Below are 24,479 nucleotides of genomic sequence, written 5' to 3' on the forward strand. Positions count from 1 at the left end.
CAAAGTGGCACGTTCTTTTCATATTATACACTCTATGTGTACACTCATAACGAGCAACCCGCCCAACTTTGCCACCAGCACGTGAGCTATCGTTTTAAGATTATGTTTTCATAGACAAAATGCTCACATTAGAGAAGCGGTATAATAGTATAATAGTATATCTAGCGGCTGTGCGAAGCTAGAGAAGAAAAAACATGGATTTTCAGGAAAAATTTAGCAAAAAATTTTTGACGTAATTTTGTTGTTTAAGTATTTTTTACGTGATCAGTGTATGCAAAACTACAAGGCCCTTCGCGCTTAGTATACCAATAGTGGGACACCCTGTATAAAAATAAATAAATTAACCTATTATGGTGCATCATTATTTAAAATTACGTTTTAATTATATATTATAATTATTATTTATTTGTAAAAAGTACGTTTTAAATAAATACGATGATTCATATCTTAATAATCGTAAAATAACTTGCAAGTTTCCAATGTATAATTTAAATGCATAGGGAAATTATCGAGTTCCAATAATCAGACAACCTTGACCCTTACATAATGACGGATGAACGTCGAGTAATGGACAACCTAAAACTTAACTGGGTATCTTGTGTCTGCACGCCGCGGCCGCAGCGCCGGGCCCGCCGCCCCGCGCTGCGTCGATGCCGCGCGCGCGCGATGCGCCACTGCCCCCGTGCGCCGCTGCGCGCACGCGGTTCGTGCTGACTGCTGCCGGACGTATAACTTCCTAATAACTTCGGTATACATACTTAACTTTTTGTGATAGTGGTTTAGTCAGTCAATGGAGCATTTGAACATTGAAACTTGAAAGTATAAATAGACACGTTCGTAAATTACGAATCGTAATAATAATATAAGTAGCTATTGCTCTTAATTAATTAGGTACCTACTACAATTTATACGAGTTTATTATAATCTAGAAAGGATAATGAATATTATTATCTTGTCATATAATAATACGTCTTCTTGCATGTAATTTATTTACACATGTACATTGTACAATACATGCATTCGGCATTTGACGTTATTTTAAACCTTAAAGCTATGTACCTTACTCTTTTATGTAAAATTCAAATGAATGCCAAACAGTGTTCACACTTTCCCGTTCACTTTCGCTAAATTCGCACGTTAACGAAAATGATCGTGCGTCCGCGTCGCCGGAAAACGGCTTTCTCCGTTGCGCAACCGCAACTTTACTTCCCGGTTATTCCCCCGCACCCCCACACCCTCGCGCTTTACGCCCCCGCACCCCCGCGCCCTCACACCTAGCGCCCCCGCGGCCTTGCGCCCTCCTCACTTATTTATACTGAACAGGAAGCAAGCTCGTTGCGCAATACAGCTATGATCTATCGATGCCTCCGGCATACCTACCCAAACCCAATATGTCACCTGTGATCCACTTGCCAATGACCTATTGCTATCTCTTACTACTTTATTCAAATATAAAACAATATAAAAGAAAACGTGTTTAATTTTACGAACATGGAAATATTAATTAAATTATAGGCAAATACGATATTTTATGAAAGATTGCGATAGTAAATATCACCGATTCCGTGTATTGAAGTTGAAAGTAAACTACATTATGCATAGAGCGTTTGGACAAATTTTGATCACAAATAAAAAAAAACAAAGAATGTCACAGGTGGCCGAAAGTTGAGGTCGTTTTTAGTGAGAGAACGGGGGGGCGGGCACTTTCTAATGCGCCACAAGAAAGTGAGAGTGGCACGTCACCGCCCCGCGCCCCCGCGCCCTCATCCCGCGCAGTTTATTTGGACAACACTTTCTCTGATTCGGCACCTCGTTAAACCCAGTTAAACCACTTCACCGAATCTTTGTAATAGAACTTGTCACCCTTCGTCAATTGACTAACGAAGCGATAATATCATTCCATTTTTTTGCATTAATTATACAAAACAAAAGGCTTATAAAGTTCTTTTGGCTCTTAGATGACACTGTCAGCTGTCAAGGGTGGATTTGAAAGTGATTTGAAATAAGGTTTCTGATGCATATTTATGATTCGTAAACCTTCCGTCAAAAATTCGTACTACATTGACTACATACAATTAAAACTTTTGTAATTAAAATAAACTATCCTAATTTTTGGCTGAATAACTAACATAACAAATAAAAATGACAATGATGTATGTAAAAAAAAATTAAAATGTAAATGATGTAAGTAAGTAATGCGACAAATTTGTAACATTGTGTTGTCGGTGACATGAACACATTCATGTTATGAATATAAAATTATGTTCGTAGCACATCAACTTTAAGCTTTCGATTAATATAAAATAATCTCTGGTCAGTAATCTCCGCTAACGAATGCCGAGCTGCATTGTGTCGCATGTGATGCACATTATTATTATCACTCGAATGGACGCAGTTATCGTCTAACGATGAGGTTTTTTTACCTGAAAAATAAAAACGCCATCTACGTTAAACTTATTCGTATTAGATACGTCACATTCTACCAAAATATAATGTAGCAATATCAGCATAGGTATGCATACAATTTTATTTTTTTAACATGAATGTTAGGCATCGACGTTAGGTGGAAAAGCTAGTATGTTGGGTATTTCCCGAGAACGCATCGGACAAAGGCGCTGGTTGCGTTAGGCGAGCATAGTGCGCGATGTCGTCACGGCGACTTTCTCCGATAAAAGTGAGAGCGGTCGGCCCGGAAGTCGCCGCCGCGGCCCTGCGCTCGCTCTTCACTCGCATACATATTTGATATTATAATAATATAATATTTTCGTTACTGTTTCTCTTTTCACACCCTTCGATCGGAACAGCAACGATTATCAGATTTTGTTGTCCCCTCGTTGATCGCGGTTTTGACGCTCGTTCTTGAAAAGTTGGTAATGTGTCTTTGAAATACCACCGGTCGTAATTGTCAAATTACACATACTCATAACTACGAATTATCTCTTACACCCGAATTCCGAATCATGTAAAGCGAGCACTGATATGCAGTATGCACGCCGTTTATGTCGTATGAGACTCACGCTGTACTGTGTATTGTTCGATCGCATGGAGCTGGTATTTCGAAGGAAATGTGTGCGCTCATCAATGTAAAGCAGCGAGCTAACGTAACGTAGCTAATTAGATGTAATAGAATGGAATGTTCTAGAACATAGTGCAAGTGGAAACGCCATGTGCAGTGTGCGGTGCGCAGTGATTGTATAAGCGGCGTACGAGCGTGCCTGCGCCGCGCCGCCTCTGCGCCCCACGCCACCTCGCCATCACGCCACCACGTAACAACTGGGTTACTTCCTGAACTTCCTACAATTCGCGTTTTTCATCAGGAAGCGCCGATTGATCGATATTGCCTTATTACATTACATCACCACTTTTTCTTTACCTTAGATTTCCTGACTTGCCTTATTACGGCCGGAGCCGCCTCGAAAACTTTCACGTCGTTAACTAAATTAGTGACAGCAAAACGATAGAGCGCGCGATTTATACAGTTCGCGTCGGAACATTGAACATTTCTTGTTTTCATACCGACATAAGTCATAAAGTACTACTAAGCGACGGTGTTACTTCCTATACATCCATTTATAATATACTAGCTTTCCGCCTGCGGCTTTGCCCGCGTTTTCAAAGAAAAACCCGCATAGTTCCCGTTCCCGTGGGATTTCCGGGATAAAACCTAGCCTATGTTACTCGTGGATAATGTAGCTTTCGAATGGTGAAAGAATTTTTAAAATCGGTCCAGTAGTTTATGAGCCTATTCATTACAATCAAACAAACAAACAAACAAACAAACAAAGTTTTCCTCTTTATAATATTAGTGTAGATGTAGATATATATAATATATATATATATATATATATATATATGGTGAAATGGCCAATTTAGTTTGGCCACATCATGATGTGGCTTGAGCAGATCAATGATAAGAAATCGTTTCACGACATGGCCAACTAAACGCGCGGTTTTTTCATGAAATGATCAAAATTATTTGATCATATCGTAAAATAGTTACATTAATCATTGGTAGAGGCGCTGCAAGCTCTGTCTTTATGTGATAAGATGGCGGCCGCCGGCGAAAATTTAATTATTCGCAGTTAAAAACTTCATAATTCGTTTAATAACAATTAACAATATGAAGAAAGTCATAGCAAAGAATCTACGACGGTTCGAGTACTATGGAAAATGTGGATATCTTATATGTACCTATTGAAGAAAAAATGCGTCTTAAATAAAATAATTTAAGACGCATTTTTTCTTTTAGGATATATATTTATATATCCTACTATAGTATTATAATTGTTTGTTTTTTAAAAAGCGATCCGCTTCAGGCACTCGCCGGCCGCTGCCGCGGCACGCTCGCTTTGCTCGCTCGGCTCGTGCGTTGTTTATGAAAGTCTAACCTAACCTAACCTAACTGTTTTTTTTATTGCAAAAACGATTCGCATGGACTCTTTATATTTTATACGTTCTGGCCAAATGTGGATGGCCAAATCGGGAAACGTTGACGATTTAACGATCTGATCAAACTATGTTGGCCATTTCACGAAATGCGACCATTTCGTGAAATGGCCAGTCATATCATGAAATGAGCAAATCTACGATATGGCCACGACATATGCATATCAGGGGCTGTATTATGACCACTTATTCCCAGTCAGTTTAGGCCGTGAATTTAACTGACTGGCAAATTCATGCCGTTCATTTCACTATCGATCCCAGTATTTAACCGTTCTCGTAGGTCGTCATAGAATATTATTTTCATTTGGGATAAGGGGATACTGCCCTCGTAGCACTCTTAGACAATTGCAAAGATAAAATTAAGATACAACACAAATATAATAATTAATCAGTCCCCTCAAGAGGGATCTTCAGGGAACAGTGTACCATCTCGAATAATATTCACACATAGCTGTTGTATGGTGGTCATGAGATGGCTCATGGCACGCGAAGGCTGAGCGCGGCGCGGGCGGCGCGGGCGGTGCGGAGCGGTGCGGCGCGCGGGGCGTGCGTGGCGCGCCTCGTGACCGCTCCCCGCGCGCACTCGCTCGCCGGACACGTGCTGATCTCGCCTTAGCGAGAACCTATTATTTATGACAATCATCTATTTACGACATAGAAAATAATGTTCGGAATGAATCTCTGCATTTACTTTAATTTATCACTTCGTAGTTAGTATGATTTTAAATAATCATATATATTTTTTTCTCATAAAATCTATTAAAAAAAGAATTATGACAATCTCAGATATTTTTGAGAAAATGTTCAATAAAAGGCGAGGCGAAACCTTCGAGATTACCTAGTTGTCGTTTAGCCGCTCGTGTGGTGTGCGCGGTACACTCGCGCCCTGATTTAATAAATATTTAAGTTACCTTAATTTGGCAGTCGATGCTTTCTTTGCGTTATTATTATACTACATTGTAAATTGACTTTTGTTTATTTGATTCTCTGTATGTATATGCCGTTGCGACGATATGTTTCTATGTGGTATCTGAGCTGTGCGATTGTACTTCTGCGCGTAGCTAGCACATTGCAATGTGTGGACGGTGATGTAGCTCCGACCGACAACTGCACGACGGGCGCGCACCGGGCCGCCGGGCCGCCAGGCCGCGCGGTTGTCGGGCCGGGGCTCCAATGACCGGGCTGATGCCCTTGTTGTTACAGGCAAGTCGGTGAACAGTAAGGATGTGCTCGAAGACAAGAAAGATGACAACGAGCTGTGGGAGGCGCAGGCTGCCTTCCTCGGGCCTAACCTGTGGGACAAGACGCTACCCTATGATCCAGATCTCAAGGTACAAGAAGTCAGTAATCGCCACTTTATTACCTACTGCGTGTTGCGTGTCGTGTGTGTCTCTTAGCTTAGCCCGCACTAGGTAATGAGTCGCGCTCCCGGCTCCTCTCAGTCTCTCCGGTTCTCCGCCCTTCGAATCTCCTCCGCTTACCATTCCGCTTCGCCTATTCTTTTTGTTATTTTATTTTAAGTTAGTGAACATGTCTGTATTCGATTAATTTTTATGTGTCATTGTTAGCATCGTAAGGCATTGCGAATTTTTGGAATTGTCAGCAAGGTTTGCGAATGATTTATTTAAAAACGCATAGCGGCGCGTCGAACGCCGCGGCCGGTTCGAGCGCGAACCGGGCGCGGTGGGCCTGCTGGTGTGACGTAGCGTGGTGTTGCAGTACGTGGACCTAGACGAGTTCCTGTCGGAGAATGGCATGCCGGGCGAGGGCCTCGGCGGCGGGCACCTGGGTGGCTCCGCGTTCGGCCCGGCCGCCGGGTTGGCGCTGGGCCTGCAGGCGCCCGTCACCAAGCGGGAGCGCTCGCCTTCGCCGTCCGACTGCATGAGCCCGGACACCATCAACCCGCCGCTGTCTCCCGCCGACTCCAGTACGTATGCCCGCCCGTTTACCATTACGTGATTATCTATTCCATATACTTTGTAATTATATATTCTTAGTAAAATAAATATTATAAGAAACTTTCTTGCCCTTTCATTATAAATTAATTTAACTTTCTAACTACATATTATAATCTAAGGTGAAGCCTCTTCAGCGCTCATATCTTTTGCTTTAGGTTAGACATTTGTCTGTTGGAATTGTATTGTAATAATATATATTTTAGTGTTGGTCTTAACAAAATAAATGTTAACTGTACTTTCAGCATTCTCAATGGCGTCGTCGGGACGTGACTTCGACCCACGGACGCGTGCCTTCTCCGACGAGGAGCTCAAGCCGCAGCCCATGATCAAGAAGTCGCGGAAACAGGTAAATGATGTTAGTGCGCTGATCATTCCTAGCGGCATGCGACGGCCTGGGGGGCGGCGTCACTCGCGCATACAAATCATACCACGCCACAATACACCACACCACGCTACAACACACCACACCACGCCACTACACACCATGCCACGCCACAATATGGCCCACTACACCACACCATGAAAGTATGAACCGATTCATTAAAATGCATGTTTTAATTTATGAAGTAGTTAAAATTAAAATTAAACAGTTTTATGTTACTGCGTTATTTACATCATATTGAGAGTTCCTACATTGCTCTGAAAAAACAAACACACACACACTCACACACACACGTACCCACATATTATGTAATATGTATGTGTGGTCAATGCGGTGTCAGAAACAGAAAATAATAAATATTAATATTTAGATATATACAGTAATGGTTACAACAATGAGTACGTACCTACCTATTAAAGAGTTGCTTCCTTCAATATTTTTTTTATTTTTATTTTTTTATATAGAAATAGCCAGGCATTTGACTGCACCATTACCTGATGGGAAGTAGTGATGCAGTCTATGAAGGGGCATGCCTGCCTAGATAGAGCCTAATCACTTTTGCCTTGAATGTGTTTAAATTGTATTTAACTGGGAAGACGGAAGCGGGTAGGGCGTTCCAATCCCTTGCAGTTAAGTTGATGAACGATTTCTGATAACGTTTTGTGGAGGCGGGAGCATTAAGCAGTTGAACGAGGCCCGGCATCAAGAATAGAACACCGCAACGCTAACAGCATCAACACTGATGGGTGGCTGGTCTGGAGACCGCGGGGACGCCCGAAACCCCCCAAACATTGCCAACGGGTCCTCTCCTCCGGTCGCCAACCGGCACGTTGGAGCCAGTCCAGGATTATGCGCAGGCGGTGGGGCAGCCTTTCACAAGTGGCTAACTCATTACTTGGGCCCCCTACAACCTGCGGTCGGCCAGCGCTGAACCGTTTCTTCGGATCCCGCTGCTCTCCAAAACCAGACACCCGGCGTTAGAAATACTGCTGCATTGGAACTGTTTAATCGACGCATAGATACTGTTCAGATCAAAATGCTCCCAGAGGCTTCCTTCAATATAATTTATATTTTACTAGTAACCCGCCCCGGCTTCGCACAGGTGCAATGCTGATACTAAATACACTACAGAAAAACTGTGAACGTTGTATATAAAAACATGGCGGCTCCGGCTTCGCACGGGTATAAAATAGATAGCCGGGCGGCCGGCCGGTACCGCCGCAAACGCTGCGTCCCGCAATTTTTAAATCTGTAATATCTTCGAAAATATTCACTTAAATCATACGGTGTAAAAGGCCATATAGATCTATATTAAATGAACAATGCATTCAAGGTATTTAATTGGTTAAGGATTAATGCTGTATTGGTTAAAATAGCTTCGAAAATTAGCCATTATTTGTCGTAAAAAGTAAATGACAAAAAAAAGTTATTGTGGGTTATCCATAAGAGATAGACATATACCATCGCGGACTTTTCTGTAAGTAGACCTTTTCAATTTGTATAATACTTAGTACATTATTTTGATAAAACTCGTAGGGTTTAGCCTGCGTTTTCAATGTAAGCGAAAAAAATGTACTTAATTTACTTAATTTGAAACCTCAAAAATAACAGTACTTCTCCACTATTTAATGGATGTTATTATACATATAAACCTACCTCTTGAATCACTCTATCTATTAAAAAAAACCGCATCAAAATCCCTTGCGTAGTTTCAAAGTTTAAAGCGTACAAAGGGATATAGGGACACAGGGACAGGGAAAGCGACTTTGTTTTATAGTATGTAGTGATGATATTAGAAATAAGTAATGAAGAATAATCATTTGCCAACGCATTTGTATGATTTTTGTAAAGAGACCTTGAATATTTTAGTAATTACGTTTAACATTTCTTAATTGATAAGTGGCATGAAACGAAAGCGTTTTGATATAATGTATTATATCCTGAACAAAAAAAACTTGAAAAGATTCTAAAATCTAAATATCATAATAAGACACCCGTGACACACACATACATATTATGATACTTTCGGCGACATTGCTTATTAACGCTGAAGACTTACTAACTGGGGTTATTTTAAGTGGAAAATAATTATAAATTAGAAAGTAGTAACCAATGTTCTGAGTAGACAGCCGGGCAAGGACCCTTATTGTTCTGCTGTCTACTCGACAAGAGATAAGAAGGGTGTGGTTGCATGGTTATGAGTTATGACGTATGAATGACTCATTCACTCATTTGCACAGTATTTTTTCCACCTTATATTGTCCGTGTAGTGGTTCGGTTAGTAAAGCATTACATCCCAGTCTGTACACCGAAATTTGGATAACGGTGATTTAAGTTATTTGAAATGATGCATTTAGCTTTCCCATAAAGTGAAACGAGATTGTAGCCTAATTTCATAGTTACCTATTTAACTCGTATTCCAAGAGCATTCTGTGTCTTATCCGATTGAGATAATATTGTGATTCCAACGGTCGATCAAGATAGTAATAAAACCAATAATCGTGGCTCGTCATAAGATCATTTAATTGTAACCTCTCGTCGAGTTCCACACGCGAGCTCGCAGCCCACGCCACGCCGCGGCCGCTCGATGCGGGTTCTGCAGAGCGGCGCGGCGGCACATGATGTGCATAGTCAGGCATAGGGTCGCTATCGGCTTATCTAAACGAGTCTCCGTCGGACCTGAACCCGAGCTGAACTTCCCGACCGAATACTGATAGCCGATCGCCACCGACCAAGTGTTTACAAACGTAATACATGATGATATTATGTGCATTTCTAATTTAGGACCACTACACGAATCAAATACAATTTGAAAATCTTAAGTCCGCTTGCATTCAATTTTATTATATTTAGCACCTATAGATCTGCCCGTCGAATCGAAAAGACAAAATTATATAAACTTATAACAACCGAGTGTTATGCATCAAATGAAAAACTACCGACTATCTCGTTCAATGGAATAATTTTGCTCGTATATTTATCCTCCGGCTACGGGCAGGTCCACGGTCTAAAGCACACGGGCCGGCGCGACTCCGCCGCGGCTCCCCGGCTACCGCAGATATTGTGCCACACGGCACTGGCTTCTCACGAGGTGACGAGTGAAAAGTTACTTATACAATTTGACTGCGACAAATATAATCTTCGGCACTCGAGAGTCGCGACACGAACCGACTAACCGTATATAATTATTTTAAATATTCACTTAAGAGTGCTTAAGACGACCGAAAGGTTCTTAATTAGCTCTGGACGTATTCGTTCGCTGCAATATCCATATCATAACATAATATCAGCTGATCGAGCTCATTCGCTTCGTGAGAACTGTGTATCAGATTAGACTATTGAGTGCCGAGAGCTGGGGGACGCGGGCCGAGCCGCGAGCGGCGGTACGCGGCGCGGTGGCGCTGCAGCGGTGCGGCGAGCGGTGGAGGACGATAGCGAATACCGATTGACACTCGCCGAGGCTCACAACTACTCGATTTATTATTGTTGCACTTCATATTATTTGCTAGAGGCTGGAATTTCACACGTACCTTTCGATTAGGCTCGTAACGTAACGGCACCAGTCTTGAACAGATTAAGGAAAAAATTGAAGTTTTTTGCAAATTTCTCGTAGGTTTTTTAACTTTATTGGATATTGTTTAGTTTATACCTTTAGTTCAATGTTAGTTTAACGTAACCAATGTTAGAAAAAAGATTACAATGCATAAATAAAGAAGTTATTTATAAATTAAAAAACCACTTTTTTGCACCAGTGTTGGACAGTGAAAAATCTAATGATGGACACCCAGTTTTGGACAACATCCAGTTATGAACACCCATTTATGGACTGTACCTTATGTTGTTTCTCCAGTTATTTACACTTGGAGAAGACTTATAGTTAGCAATAGAATCTTGAAAATGATGATTGGAATACAATAAATCGGGGATGCATTTATGAAAAATAGTACTTAATAATTATTTTGCATACTTATAATATTTAAAACAGTTTTAATTTCCATTTTCTAGGCAAAAATTGGACAAATGCATCGTTAAATACGTCATAATTAAATGAGTCATGTCCGTTAAGAAACACCAATATTGTTTTTTTTTCTCAATAAGTCAGGGATGAAAAATATAACTAAAAAAGTACTGCCATTCCATCCATTTTGGGACTTATTCTTCTTCGTTATATCACTCTAGTCAGAGCGAACGTGGTCAACATGAGGTTTGGGGGGGGTAGATGTTACCCGCTTCACGATGTTCCACCATATCTCTCTGTTTCCTGGCATTCCGCTACACTCGTGAAGTGAATCGCCAATCTGAATCCGCCAGCAGCCTTAATCTGATCGGTTCATCGATATGGATTCCAAATTGTAGCACCCTCGTGCTACAATGGATTCCAAATTGTAGCACGAGGCAAAAAGCTTTTTTTAAACTGTTGTCAAGATTGTGTGGATGAAATTTAAGCATGTATGCTATATGGTGGTGGAATTTAGCAGCAGACAGCGATCCAAACAGTTCATCAGAGAACTCTCTATGATAGATGCGTTACAATACGCATAAGTATGCGACTTCTCTACGCAATGATAGAGAATGAAGCCGAGAACGAGTCGCACAGCACATAATGACCCATTGTTCTAAAATATATTCTTCATGTTTAGATACATATTATGTTGTTGGACCCATTAGTGTAATTTTAACAAAAAATATCAATGTCCATTATAGGAACCAAAGCAAATCCAGTCATGGACAATTGTTGTACAATATTGGAACCCTTTGTTTGAAATGGTCGTGATAGGTATATTATTAATCAGAAAGAAAAGACAATACAGAGGAGCGCATGTAAATAATAACTTTAAAAAAAGTTTATTTTCGACATATGTCCATAAATGGATATATCCATAGAATTAAATCCAGTTATGGACACTGAAGAATTTTATTTAAACAACATAACCTATTATGATACTAAATCGTGTAATATTTCGTACACTTAACTACTATAAATAAAAGTAATATCAAATTTTGCTGACATTTATACAAAAATTCTTATAACTAAAATTGTGTCCTCACTTCCTTAAGGATTTCCTTAGTAAAAATGGATTTCTTCGAAACGAGTCGCAGCAACTAAACATAACCTTCTGCCATCTTCAAACATTTTGGCCGAATAAGATGAAGTGTCGTATTCTGATAGCTTATGAACCAAACTTTTATTTTAAGTATTGCCAAATTATATAACGTTAATTTTGGCCTTAATATTTAAATTTAATATTTATTTTGTCCATTACTGGATGCTTGTCCACCACTGGTGCCGTTACCTTAATACTCCTATTCTGGCATAATTTTTTTTGAATTTATATTTTTGGCTTTATGGCATTCAAATGGCACTTTTCAAATTTATGGCATTTTTCTATTCTTTATAAATTTATATAATCTTTTTTTACAAAATATAGCTTTAAAACTTAAATTATAAGTGACTAGCTTTCCGCCCGCGGCTTCGCCCGCGTTTTCAGAGAAAAACCCGTTCCCGTAGGATTTCCGGGATAAAACCTATCCTATGTGCTTTCTCGGGTATCAATATATATCTATACCAAATTTCATGCAAATTGGTTCAGTAGTTCAGGCGTGATGGAGTAACAGACAGACAGACAGAGTTACTTTCGCATTTATAATATTAGTATGGATGTACTGATTTTAGGAAATTATTTGATTTTACACATGAACTTAAATATTTTATAAATATTTCAATTGCTGCAATTGCAAAGAGCAATGGCAGATTTTCCTACGTGGAATTGGTTGAGATGAAATGACAGCGTCTATAAATCTAAAATTTCTTATTATTTTCTGTGTATCTATCTCTGTGGCTCCGAGTAACTGTAAAGTATCGAAAATATTGTCGTGAGGAGGCTCACAGAGGAGGATTGAACTTTTCTGATAGTATGTCATATATTTTAGTCTCTTGGAAGAAGTCATACGCTCTGTGCTTGTTTGTTGTTAGTTATAGAGTAAGATCCCAGAGCCGTAAGATACAACTTATTTTTTAAAGCATATAACTTTCGGTTCACAGTAGTCGCTAGTGTACTTTTTAATACCTGAATGTTTGTGGAGCTCTACCGGTGACACCTGCGCCACCTGAGCCAAAAATTTTATCAGTCGCTTTAAAGCTCTAATAAATGAACTTAATTTATTTTTAAATGTTTGATTTTTTTATATGTTATTAACAAAATTATTACTATGTTCTATTTAAGGGGAGGCTCCCTAAATTTTAAGTGAATTTGCATTAATATTCTGAAACAGGCACGCATACAATCAAAATTGAACTCTAGTATATGATTTATTGGGTATTTTTCTTTCTTGTACAAGACAGTTACGTAATTGTAACATTTTCGCTCGATTCATTTTTTATTCAAAAATTATGCCTTTTTTAAGGATTATTACATTTTTTCAGGATTTACTTGGACTTTATGTCTAAAATAAAAGTTAACAGTAAGAAAATAGAGTTTACTATCGAATCCCAAGATATTTTTCTCTAGATCTTATATTATTAGTTACTTTAGTTATAAACGAAATAAGAATTGAGATTTGAGACTTCGAACGCGAGCAAAAGCGCACGCGATATTCAACTTTATTACGGCTGTGTTAGCGTCTAGTACCGTAACCGGTCTCTCAGTGCCAGAAATTATGTTAGGGAGCCTCCTCTTAAGGGCGCGGGTGGCGCGGGCAGCGCGGGTAGCGCGGGGTGGGGTAGAGAGTTGTGAGGCTCGGCGCGCGACCGGAGGTGGTGCGACGGCGCATAACGCGCGTTTGTTGGGTGAAGGGAGGTATGAGTGTGTGGCGCGGCGTGCTAACCCCCTATCGACGTCGCCGGCAGTTCGTGCCCGACGACCTGAAGGATGACAAGTACTGGGCGCGCCGGCGGAAGAACAACATGGCAGCCAAGCGGTCGCGCGACGCGCGCCGTATGAAGGAGAACCAGATCGCCCTGCGCGCCGGCTACCTCGAGAAAGAGGTAACTAGCTGTTTATTTATATACGAACCTTCTTTGTTATCAATTCTATTCAAATAATAACATTCCCACCCGTATATTTTGGTAGGTAATTATATTTTATTTGGTTTTTGATGGCCGACGAGAGCATTCGGTCGTAACTAATTTAAGTCGTTCACCTGCAGATATGAAATAAAGGCAACAGAAAATTGCGAAGATTAACTTATAGAAGCAATATCATTTTTTTATAATTTCCTTTAACAAGAACAAAGTAATTGTTACATAAAATATGGGTAAAGAATGGTTCTCAGTGATTATTTGTGACATTTCAGAACATGGGCCTGAGACAAGAGGTGGAGTTGCTGAAGAAAGAGAACCACATTCTGCGCGAGAAGCTCTCCAAGTACGCGGACGTGTAGGCGGCAGCGACCGCACAAACACACCACCATGTCAGTACCTTACGATATCGAACAACCCCACAACTGACATTTCACATTACGCATTATGCCATCGGCTATCCAAACCCATACTGAATACTCTATTGTTTACCGAATTCACAAGAAATCAACTCTATTTATAAAATCTTTTTACGTTTATAATTATCTAGGATTAAATTTATTTTATGCTTTTAATTACTTTTTATTAACTTAAATTAATGTGCAAGTATAAAAACATTGTAAATACTAAATGGCTCTAAATGGTATACATTGATATTGGTATAGAAAAGATATAGAGGGTTTGACGCATTTGGTGCACTTCTCAACTCGTACACCATGCTCAAATGGTGAACTTAGCAACTTGTACACTTCTCAAATGGTGCACTTCGCAAATGGTGCACTTTTTAAGATTAGTTGAGATTTTGAAAAATTGTGTAAAAATGAAAGAATTTTTGGTTTTGGATGTTTAATATTTATTATTATGTCAACAAAATAATAATAATTAAACTATACAGAATCACCTTAAACACGCAAAGCTTTTATTTAATTAGTAATAGTTAAAAGTTAAATAATAATATTACAAAGGTTATTGATATAATATGATATTATATCATATCTATATTATGATATTTTTTTACTGTAAATCTACTTTTTTTTCTTATATAATTATATTATTTTTATTATATCCGAGTCACATTTTTATTTTTGAAAAAATAAAAATGAACCCAAATGTTATAGTGTTTAAGGGCTTGGTCTAGTAGTGCAAACAAATGCATCCTGTCATCTATATGTAAATAATACAAATGTACTAAGGGAAAGTTGCTCCACTTAATTTTTAAAAATTAAATCATTCGTATGCATAATTTAATATTCGTTATAAGTACCTAAAATGACAATTTGAAACAATTTTCGTGAAAATTACACCGGGTGATTCTTTTTATCAGTACACAAAATTTGCGAATACGTTCTATTGATATCTTCAACTTTATGTTTATATAACTGATCAACTTTTACAAAGAAATTTGGACGAAATATAAAAAAATAAGCTTTCCATACCAAATGCATAACTCTATACGTTTTTTCGACCTAAGTTTCTAAGTGAAAGTTGTTCAGTTTCATATAGATAAACAAATTTTGTATACAATAAAAAAATGTGATGTATGTGTAAAAAATTATAAAATAGAAAAATACGCAAATGAAAACAAAAAATATTTATTTCTCATTTATATTGATAAACCTAGTAAATTATTTGCTACTTTCTGATGCTTTATCGGTTACACTAGATTTTTCTCTATTTTTTTTTTGTATATTTTTTTCAATTGCTTGAATGATATAGGATGGGTCCTTGATGGGCATCGAACGCTGAAGTCTCGAATCAATCAATTCTGGCAGTAGGCAATTTATGTAAAATCTTGATAATGGTCCTATCATTTTATTTTGCCAAAACGTAACATCCCTTTTTATATATTCTATTTTTAACGAATGATTCACTCCAGTCCAAACGGCAAATAAGCAGACTTCTGCTTCTGCAATGTTTAGTTGTCCCTGAATTTGGAAAAAATAGTCATGATTCTTATCTACGACAAAATTTTTATTTTTTTCATTGTATTTCCAAAATTTTATTTTTTTATTTTTTACCGCATCTTCCGCATTCATGTCTTTTGCCGAAAATGGACATTTAACTTCAACTAGTCCCATTTTCCCTTCTTGATCATAGTAAATACCGTCAGGCGTAGCTGCTAAATATTGAAAATTTTTATGTATATACAATCCACAACCCATAATCGTAATGTTTTCCTGCAGGGATAATTGAGCTAACGCGGTTTGTTCGTGGGCTTTACCATAAGCAACCGATGGGACGTTAGATATATTTTGCGGTTTTACAATTGATTTTACTAAAGGACCGCAGCTAATATTATCTTTACGTTTACAAATTTTTCCGAACATAGATGCTGTTAATCTGTTTTTTCTCATTTCTATCCATTCTGCACTAGAACATTGATTAAAAGTTCTTTTTTGTATTTCATCTATTTGCTTATCAGTGAGTTCCATCTGTTTCAAAAATTCCTGTTTTGATAACTGAAAATCCTCATCAGCCATGTCTGGTCGTTGTGCATTTTGACCGTAATCTGGATCTTGTCCTTTTTTCTGAAATTTTTTACGAAACGCTTTTTTGTAAACTTTTCTTTGTGCTTTACTTGTCTCATACATATTTGAGTATTTGCCAGTAGGTTTACGAAATATGTGTGTATGCACAGCATGGATTGGTTTTTTTGAATTAAAAGATATTGCTGCAACTGAACACCTCTCCTGATATGAATTTCTTTGTGTATAATTAATTCTTTTTCCACCTACGTATTTAGCAATAACTGAATTGAATGTTTCTGCAGCATTACTATCAACGTCATGTATTAAACTTTTTGCGTTGTTTGCTAAGAAGGATACAATTTGGCACATTTTTCTCCAAAGGATTGAGTTTAGTAAAATTATTGCCGTATTGGTGTCTGTTTTATCAGGTGCAGGGCAAATAGCACTATCACAGTTCAAATGATCACCAAAAGTATGCTGTAAAGCATTAAAAATATCTGCGCGAAGTTTTACTATTTTTTGAGTTTCGGAAAATTTTTCGTGCTTTCTAAGCTTTATAGCTCGCACCGTGTATCTGCGCAACTTCATGACTTTGAAATCCGTCAGGTGTTTTCTCTGTTGAATAGGAATACTCGTATCTTTTATTAGTGCTCTTAACTTGTTGCAAAGATTTCTTAACAGATGGTTTCGGCACTCAATTTTTTCTACTTTACAATTCCCATAGGGATTTGATTCTAAAATTTTTTTATGACTACTTGAATCACCATCTGATATAAGCCTAGCGTATATTAGGCCATGAGTTTGCAAAGAACTTTTAAAACCTTCAACGAGAGATGCAGATTCCATGCTGGAAGAGCTACCAGAAAAGTTCTTGAAACATGTATGTTTCGTTGCTGCTGTATTTTTGTTTTCAGCTTTTGAGCATACACTACAGTATTTATTTTTTACACCTAGGTAGAGCAGCTTACCCGTGTGTGCCCCGATAATTGCTGCAGCACCTGATGAAGCTGAGTAGTTATTACGGAAAGATCTTTTGGACCAACACCCATCAGCGATCACGTCGATCATTGGTATACCATTGCTATTAACATTACCTATTTCTTTAGCATGTTCCGATTCTTCGATACCAGCCTTACGCATTTCTTCTAGCGCTGTCTCATGAAACCATTCATACACTTTTTTACTTGTTTTGGCGTACATACTTTTTGTCATTCCGGGTATATCAGCATTTCCTGCTAGTTCATTTAAATTGGCTAATCCACATCCAATGCTAATAATACCCGCAACTATGCTATGATTGGCATCACAAGTGTAAGCCGGATCTTCAGTGCTGATGTCAAATTCAGAATTACAAAGTTCACATTTAAAATGTAATGTTGATATAAATCCTTTACGCTGTTCACCGAAACATTTTAAATGAGTTAATCTGCAACCGAAGGATGTTTCATTGTGATCAGCAATTTTTCCCAAAATTTTTAAAAAATACGCTATTGATACTATTCGTCGTCCCTCTAGACAAAAAACTTCACCACTGTTATCGATAATTTGTTTTTCATTTTCAATCAGCAATTGGGAATCATCAGTTTTGTTTTTTGCAGATTGGTGACGTACCCTAACAATACGTCGAAAAGGGAAAGCATCATCGAATTTTCGTTTTCGTCCCCTTTTTTTATTCTGTGCGTCTTTGTTACCTGTGTTTGTTGAGTTCTCAACACCCATTGAATGTTCTATGTTATTGTGATCTTCCATTACGTCTGAGTTTTGATGGTGTGATGATAATCCATTCGTTTTAATATTGGTACTTAGAGCTGTTAATGGTGGACGAAATGTGTCAGCGCGTCTGTAAGATCAAAGCATAAAACCAACTTATAATGACTTCCTGTATTTATGTTACAAACTTAATAATCAAACAACATGCCGCTACGTTTAAAATGACTCGAAAAAATAATTTAAAACACCTCGATATATTTAAAATTTTGTAGTAAACAAATCATTTTCACCGTATGTCCCTAGTTACAATAATAAACGAAAACTAAGCACTTTTCTATATAAGGAACTTTAGAAAAAAGAAAATGTATGAGCTAACTTTAATTTTAAAGGAACATATATCTCTATACTGACACCCCGTAAAATAAAGAAATTGATGCTACTCACCCTTGTAATCTATTTGCTTTCATTAACTTAACGTTTGAAGATACTTTTTTTTTTCTAGTACACGCATATTTTTTTCGTTTATTTTCCATAACGAAATCGAATAATAGTTTGAAAATACAAAAGTTTTCACAAAACTAAGATAAAAATAATCAATTAACAAAAATATTAAATTTAATGAAGTAGAGCAACTTTCACTTCGGTATGAAGGAAAATCGAGCGTAGAGCACACGTCAGAACGCTCCGGCCCAAGGAGCGCGACTGAAGAAATTCGCTAGGATTTTTCCTAGTTATTTAAAATATGTTTTTAAAATTTAAAGAATTATCAAAATTCAAAATAAAAACTTTTTAAAGGATTAATACTCATTGGTCTTCAACCAACTCGAATAAATTAATGGAAAAATAGCTTTTAGCAGTATTTATCAATAGTTTTTTGTAAGGCAAAAAATGGGAAATTTAATGAATTTATAACGTTCTAATTAGGAAAATCATAAGTTTTTCGGCAATTGTATTCAGCACATTTGAATTACGACTATATAAGAATATTTATGTGCTGATCAAATTGTGTAAATTGTAATCGGTTGCAACGTAGTGAGTGCACAAACTTAGCTCGAAATGATTTTGGGGGAAAGAGACTTATCTTGAAGGCCTGATTAAGGTAACATAAAGTAACTTTATAAATGTGAAAAAATTCACGCGCATTGCGCATATAACACTAATTGATAAACAAGAAAAAAAAATTCAGTTTATCATTTCATTAGCCGGGAAAAAATTGTCAAATAACTTGTTGAAAACGCAATTTTGCTAGACTGCAGCCTTAAGGTGATTCTGTATAGTTTAATTATTATTATTTTGTTGACATAATTATAAAAATTAAACATCCAAAACCAAAAATTCGTGATTCTGTATAGTTTAATTATTATTATTTTGTTGACATAATTATAAAAATTAAACATCCAAAACCAAAAATTCTTTCATTTTTACACAATTTTTCCAAATCTCAACTAATCTTAAAAAGTGCACCATTTGCGAAGTGCACCATTTGAGAAGTGTACCAGTTGCGAAGTGTTCCATTTGAGAAGTGTACAAGTTGCTAAGTTCACCAATGAGCATGGTGTACAAGTTGAGATGTGCACCAAATGCGTCAAACCCGATATAGACTACAAGCCCGTGTTGAAAAAAAATATAGGTCACTTGTAACACCTTGTAAGCTGTCCAACTGAGTGCAGATCAGAATTCGAAAGTATAGGTAGACTCGGTAAATTTTGGTCACATATTTTTGTACGGCATTCTTAACCACCACTAGATCCATTAAAAATAATAAGAAAACGCACAGTGCCGTACAAAAATGGTCGCACAAAGTCGGAATTTTTATTTATGTTCCGAGAATTACCGGGGTAAATTTTGTAACCACCAAAATTATAACTTTAATTAAATTATAACTCGCACCACTACGTAACTTAGCTAGCGAGTAAGATCACTGAAAAGATAATTATACGGTACTAATTAGTTGGTATGGTTTTTATTACTAAATGTAGGAAAATAGAATTGATTGAGTGAACTCTCGTTCGCCGCAGGTGAGGCGTCCACCGCGAGCCGCTCGAGCTCGGTCCGCCGCGCCCCGACTGCTGACCCTCGCTGCCCGCTCACTCAGGACTCCTCTTGCCATCGATCGCTCACATCGCGCTTAGGCTCGTATTACTAGATCCTTCTCGAGCGTAAGATCGATCCGATCTCAGACTTATCGCTGGTCTCGGGACCCGACGCCTGGAGTCGGCCGCGTGAACGAAACGCCGGTTCTCTAATCGAGAACGATTCGCTAATACGGGCCTGAGTCAGCCAGAGGTCCCAAGTTTTATTGTTTCACCACCTCCGTTAGCGGCCTCCAGCGAGTCGACTAACGTCTGATGTTTCCCAGTTTATGTTAAAAGTTATTGTTAAGAATCGTTATACAGTTACCGTAAGTTAATTTAGTGTAGGTGATAACCAAAGTTCCCAGCTGTTCTGTCGTATCCTTGGCCTAGGAGTCGCACCAGGGTCAGACCCGGACCGATGGCGAGCGGTGACGTCACTCGTTACGAACCGTTCGCACTGATATACATTTACCAAACACGTTCCGCGCTCGTGCAGTCGTGCTTATCTGATAATTTCGCACCACTACGTTCGCATCGTTCAACACAGAAGCGTCACATGAATGCCAGATAACAAAGGCAAATGAGTCCCAGGAACGTAGCCGCCAAGTCACACGCCGAGCCGCAGGGCATGGCTGGTGAATGTGCGTCAGTGCGAACCTAGAGTTAGTTGACACCGCCGATAGATTGCTCAAGTGGCGTTAATGCGCAAGTGTAGGCTGCGTCTGTATATAGATAGTCGTAATGTGTCTCGCGCCTGCCGCCGGGTTCGCAACATCTGCCAATAAAGCTGTTAATTAAATTAAAAAGACTTTGTTATAATATTTATACGGGTTTACTTGATAGAATTGTTACTTCTTGATGGAAATTTATATTGACCATAGTTAAATAAGGCACTTTAAACACAATATTCCGCTATTCATTCTAGAAATCCCCAATTTTAATGATAGGTTGTGTGTCGCTGAAAACGAGTCACAACCGGTGGTTGAGATTGCACATTTTTACAATAAATAGCGCAAAGTGTCTCATTTAACCATCGTTAGGGGGGTTAGTTAAGAACGGCTGTATTCAGACCCGGCGGTGAGCTGCGCGTCGCGCTGGGCGGACGCGCTCGCACTGCTCGGGCTCGCCCGACCCCGTCCGTCTGTCCCCGCAGCCGCGTCCGCCCTTGCCTCCCCCTTCCCTCTCCCCCTTCCCCCTGCCCCCTGCCCCTGCCCCCTGCCCCACACTACGAGCAGGCTCGGATTTTGTACTTCTACTATTATTTAAGCCCTCAAACGGCAATGCTACACCAGAATAATATAATTTTATACCATTATGATTCCATTTTATACTAACGCATTTTATATTACACTAATTACTTTAATGATATTTGCATACAATAAATTACTGAATGTTGGGTGTACCTTTGAAAAATAATACATACTATACAATTTTGCATAAATGTTAGTTATCTCTTTAATAATATTTGGCCACAAGTATTGACGTACTCAGATCCAGGTCTGCCCCATCCCCAGTCCCACTCCCCGCCCGCTTGTAGACCGCTCCGTTGAGATTAGTATCGCGCAGCGCTCGCGAGCGCCTGTGCGTTCCGTTCCCGTAGTGAGCGAACACTAGTTTCGTTTCGATAATCATAGTAAATAGTGTAAGTAGTAGGTAGTGCGTAGCGTAGTTGTTATTAGTATATTTTTGTTATGGCTGTAGTTGTTAACGTTTTGAAAGTTTATATATAATTTGGTTTAGTTGTAACGCGCCGCGGCCGCCACTGCGCACCGACCGCATCTCTCCGCACTCTATACGACTCTCGCTAATCTTATAATATATTTTTGTAGATTTTTGTCGTTGATAAATGAGTCAATTGTATGTTTATTGAATTGATAAAATTAATGTTTATGAAGTTAAGACTAAGAAGTTGTTGCATTTGAAAGTATTTTATGACTTGGAGCGAGAACAATAAAACGTTTTTTTATAAATGTTTACATGTAACAGACTCTATGTACGGAGGCGTGACGGTTGACTTTGAAATGCACTGTTTCATATCAAGTGATATTATTGTATTATGTAATGATTCGGCCGCGCTCGCGCCAAGCCGTTTGATATTCCCACTTGTTTGTTGAACATATTGTAATAATTATTATACATTAAATTATTATCCAATGAATATCGTGTACGATACTTTTACATGCATGTAATTGTTTATCCGGAATTTGTAATAAATGTGTATAAAGTTGTAACGTGTAAGGTGTCGTGATAGGAAGGAGTGGAGTATATGACCTCTATTTATTTATTTAGTCCCTCTTTTGCCGTAAGATTCGCCTTATGTGTAAACACTCTGCGACAACACAAACCATATTGATGTACGAGTAGTATTTGTTTCATTTAATTTATATGGTTCTATGGATTCAAATAAACGTTAATTGTTGTATTCATGTGTATTATTGCCGACTGGCCGACTGGACGACTGGCCGACTGGACGACTGGCTGATTGGCCGACTGGCCAACTGGCTGACTGGCCGGCAGACCCTGAATTTAATCTCTTATATATAATAAAACATTGTTCTAAAAGAAGAAAGACACTACATTTAATTGGGAAAAATCCATGCCACTTATAAGTACGTGCACGTAAAAAGAACGCTGGATGAAAGTGATGGGGTGTGTTTGCGCATAGATCGAGTTTTGTACGAAAGGTATTTGACGATTATTTTATTTATAAACTAGGCTCGCGAGACGTGGCTTCGCAACTACATATTTGTTATTCTTATACAACCTCATAACATATATTCTATACATATAATAAAAATGTACAAGGGTCAATTCTGTACATTGAAAATATTGAAAAAACTCAAACTCAAACATTTATTTATTCAATTAGACTTCTTATAGAAGCACTTTTGAAACGTCATTACATATTTTAAAATTTACCACCGATTCGGAAAGCAGTATCTACGGAGAAGAACCGGCAAGAAACTCCATAGTTGCTCTTTTAAATCATGTCAGTTTTACAATTTTACAAAATACATATGTAACATCATAATATATTATAATAACATGCCAAAGAACTGTCCTGTGGTTTTTTCGCGACAACCCTCCATGGGTTTTTATCGTCCATATATTCCTGAATACTGTAGTACGCTCTCTGAACTAGTACATTCTGAACTACTAAACCCTTTAATATTATGAGGTAGTCTATTGTAAAAGCGTATACCTTGACCCATAAATGAATTTTTAACTTTAGCTAATCGGAAAAATGGCATTTCAATTCTATTTCTGTTCCTTGTGCCATAACAGTGTCTATCTCCTACTCTTGTGTGTAAGTCGGCGTTTTTGTGTACCTACATGCAAAATATTATTAAATATATACTGTGATGGTACAGTAAGGATACCAGTATTCTTAAAGAGATCTCTTAGTGAGTCCCGAGCACGTAAATTATATATAGAACGAATGGCTCTTTTCTGTAAGATAAATATAGTTTCTATATCTGCTGCCCTGCCCCATAGTAGAATTCCATAGGACATAATACTATGAAAGTAGCTGAAATAAACCAATCTAGCTGTATCTTCATCGGTTAGATGCCTTACCTTTCGGACTGCATATGCTGCTGAACTGAGCTTACCTGCAGCGGTGTTAACATGGGCTCCCCACTGTAGTTTCTCGTCCAATGTTAACCCAAGAAATACAGTCGATTCTGTATGGTGTAATACCTCCCCGTTCAAGGTAATATTTCTGCTTAACTTTTTAACGTTTGGTAGTAAAAATTCAACACAATTTGTTTTTTTGGCATTTAATAATAAATTATTAGCAGTAAACCAGTCGGATATGAGTAAAAGAGCACTGTTCACTTCGTCAACATTTGGGTCATGCCTATCCACATTAAATATTAATGAGGTATCATCTGCAAACAGAACTATTTCACACCTATCCTGTAAATAATAAGGTAGATCATTGATATATACCAAGAACAAGAAGGGTCCTAAAATAGATCCCTGTGGAACACCAATGTTAATTGACGCACCGCTAGAACGTTCTCCATTAACAACTACAGTTTGTATCCTATCATGCAGGTATGAGGTTCTGAGCTTGTCCTTTAATCCCATAGTGACTAAGTTTACGCAATAAAGTACAATGTTCAACGCAGTCAAATGCCTTGGAGAGGTCACAAAATATCCCCAAAGCATTTTTTGAGTTTTCCCATGCCTTATATATATGTGTTAGTAGTGCAGCTCCAGCATCTCTGGTTGAGCCCCCTTTTGTGAAACCAAACTGTTTGGTGTGCAGCAAATTATTAGATGCAAAGTGACTAGTCAATTGGTTTAATATTAACTTTTCGAATACCTTACTTAATGTTGGTAAAATCGAGATAGGTCTATAGTTGTTACAGTCTTCTTGATCGCCTTTCTTAAATAGAGGTATAACTTTACTAAGCT

The 24,479-nt window shown here is 38.2% G+C and overlaps 1 protein-coding gene across 12 annotated transcripts in view; it reads left to right on the forward strand.

Annotated features, from left to right (window-relative positions):
* Positions 1-22,479, forward strand: part of Pdp1 (PAR bZIP family member Pdp1) — a 136,842-nt gene extending 114,363 nt beyond the window's left edge. For 3 of the 12 annotated variants that reach the window (XM_090106318.1, XM_090106370.1, XM_090106294.1), the window contains 7 exons: positions 5,650-5,786; positions 6,166-6,373; positions 6,647-6,759; positions 9,785-9,877; positions 13,634-13,771; positions 14,080-14,196; positions 20,001-22,479. In XM_090106318.1, coding sequence (XP_089962444.1) covers positions 5,650-5,786; positions 6,166-6,373; positions 6,647-6,759; positions 9,785-9,877; positions 13,634-13,771; positions 14,080-14,166 — 776 coding nt within the window. In that variant the 3' untranslated portion in view covers positions 14,167-14,196; positions 20,001-22,479. Of the gene's footprint in view, positions 1-5,104; positions 5,157-5,649; positions 5,787-6,165; positions 6,374-6,646; positions 6,760-9,784; positions 9,878-13,579; positions 13,772-14,079; positions 14,197-20,000 lie in introns of those variants that run through there. The other 9 variants (XM_090106326.1, XM_090106302.1, XM_090106379.1 and 6 more) reach the window with 7 other exon arrangements.
* The last annotated feature ends 2,000 nt before the right edge of the window (positions 22,480-24,479 follow it).

The sequence above is a fragment of the Colias eurytheme genome, chromosome 1 (genome assembly GCF_061535395.1).
Source record: "Colias eurytheme isolate Ceu_HAF_F1 chromosome 1, ilColEury1 Martin Lab GWU primary, whole genome shotgun sequence".
Taxonomy (NCBI): Eukaryota; Metazoa; Arthropoda; class Insecta; order Lepidoptera; family Pieridae; genus Colias; species Colias eurytheme.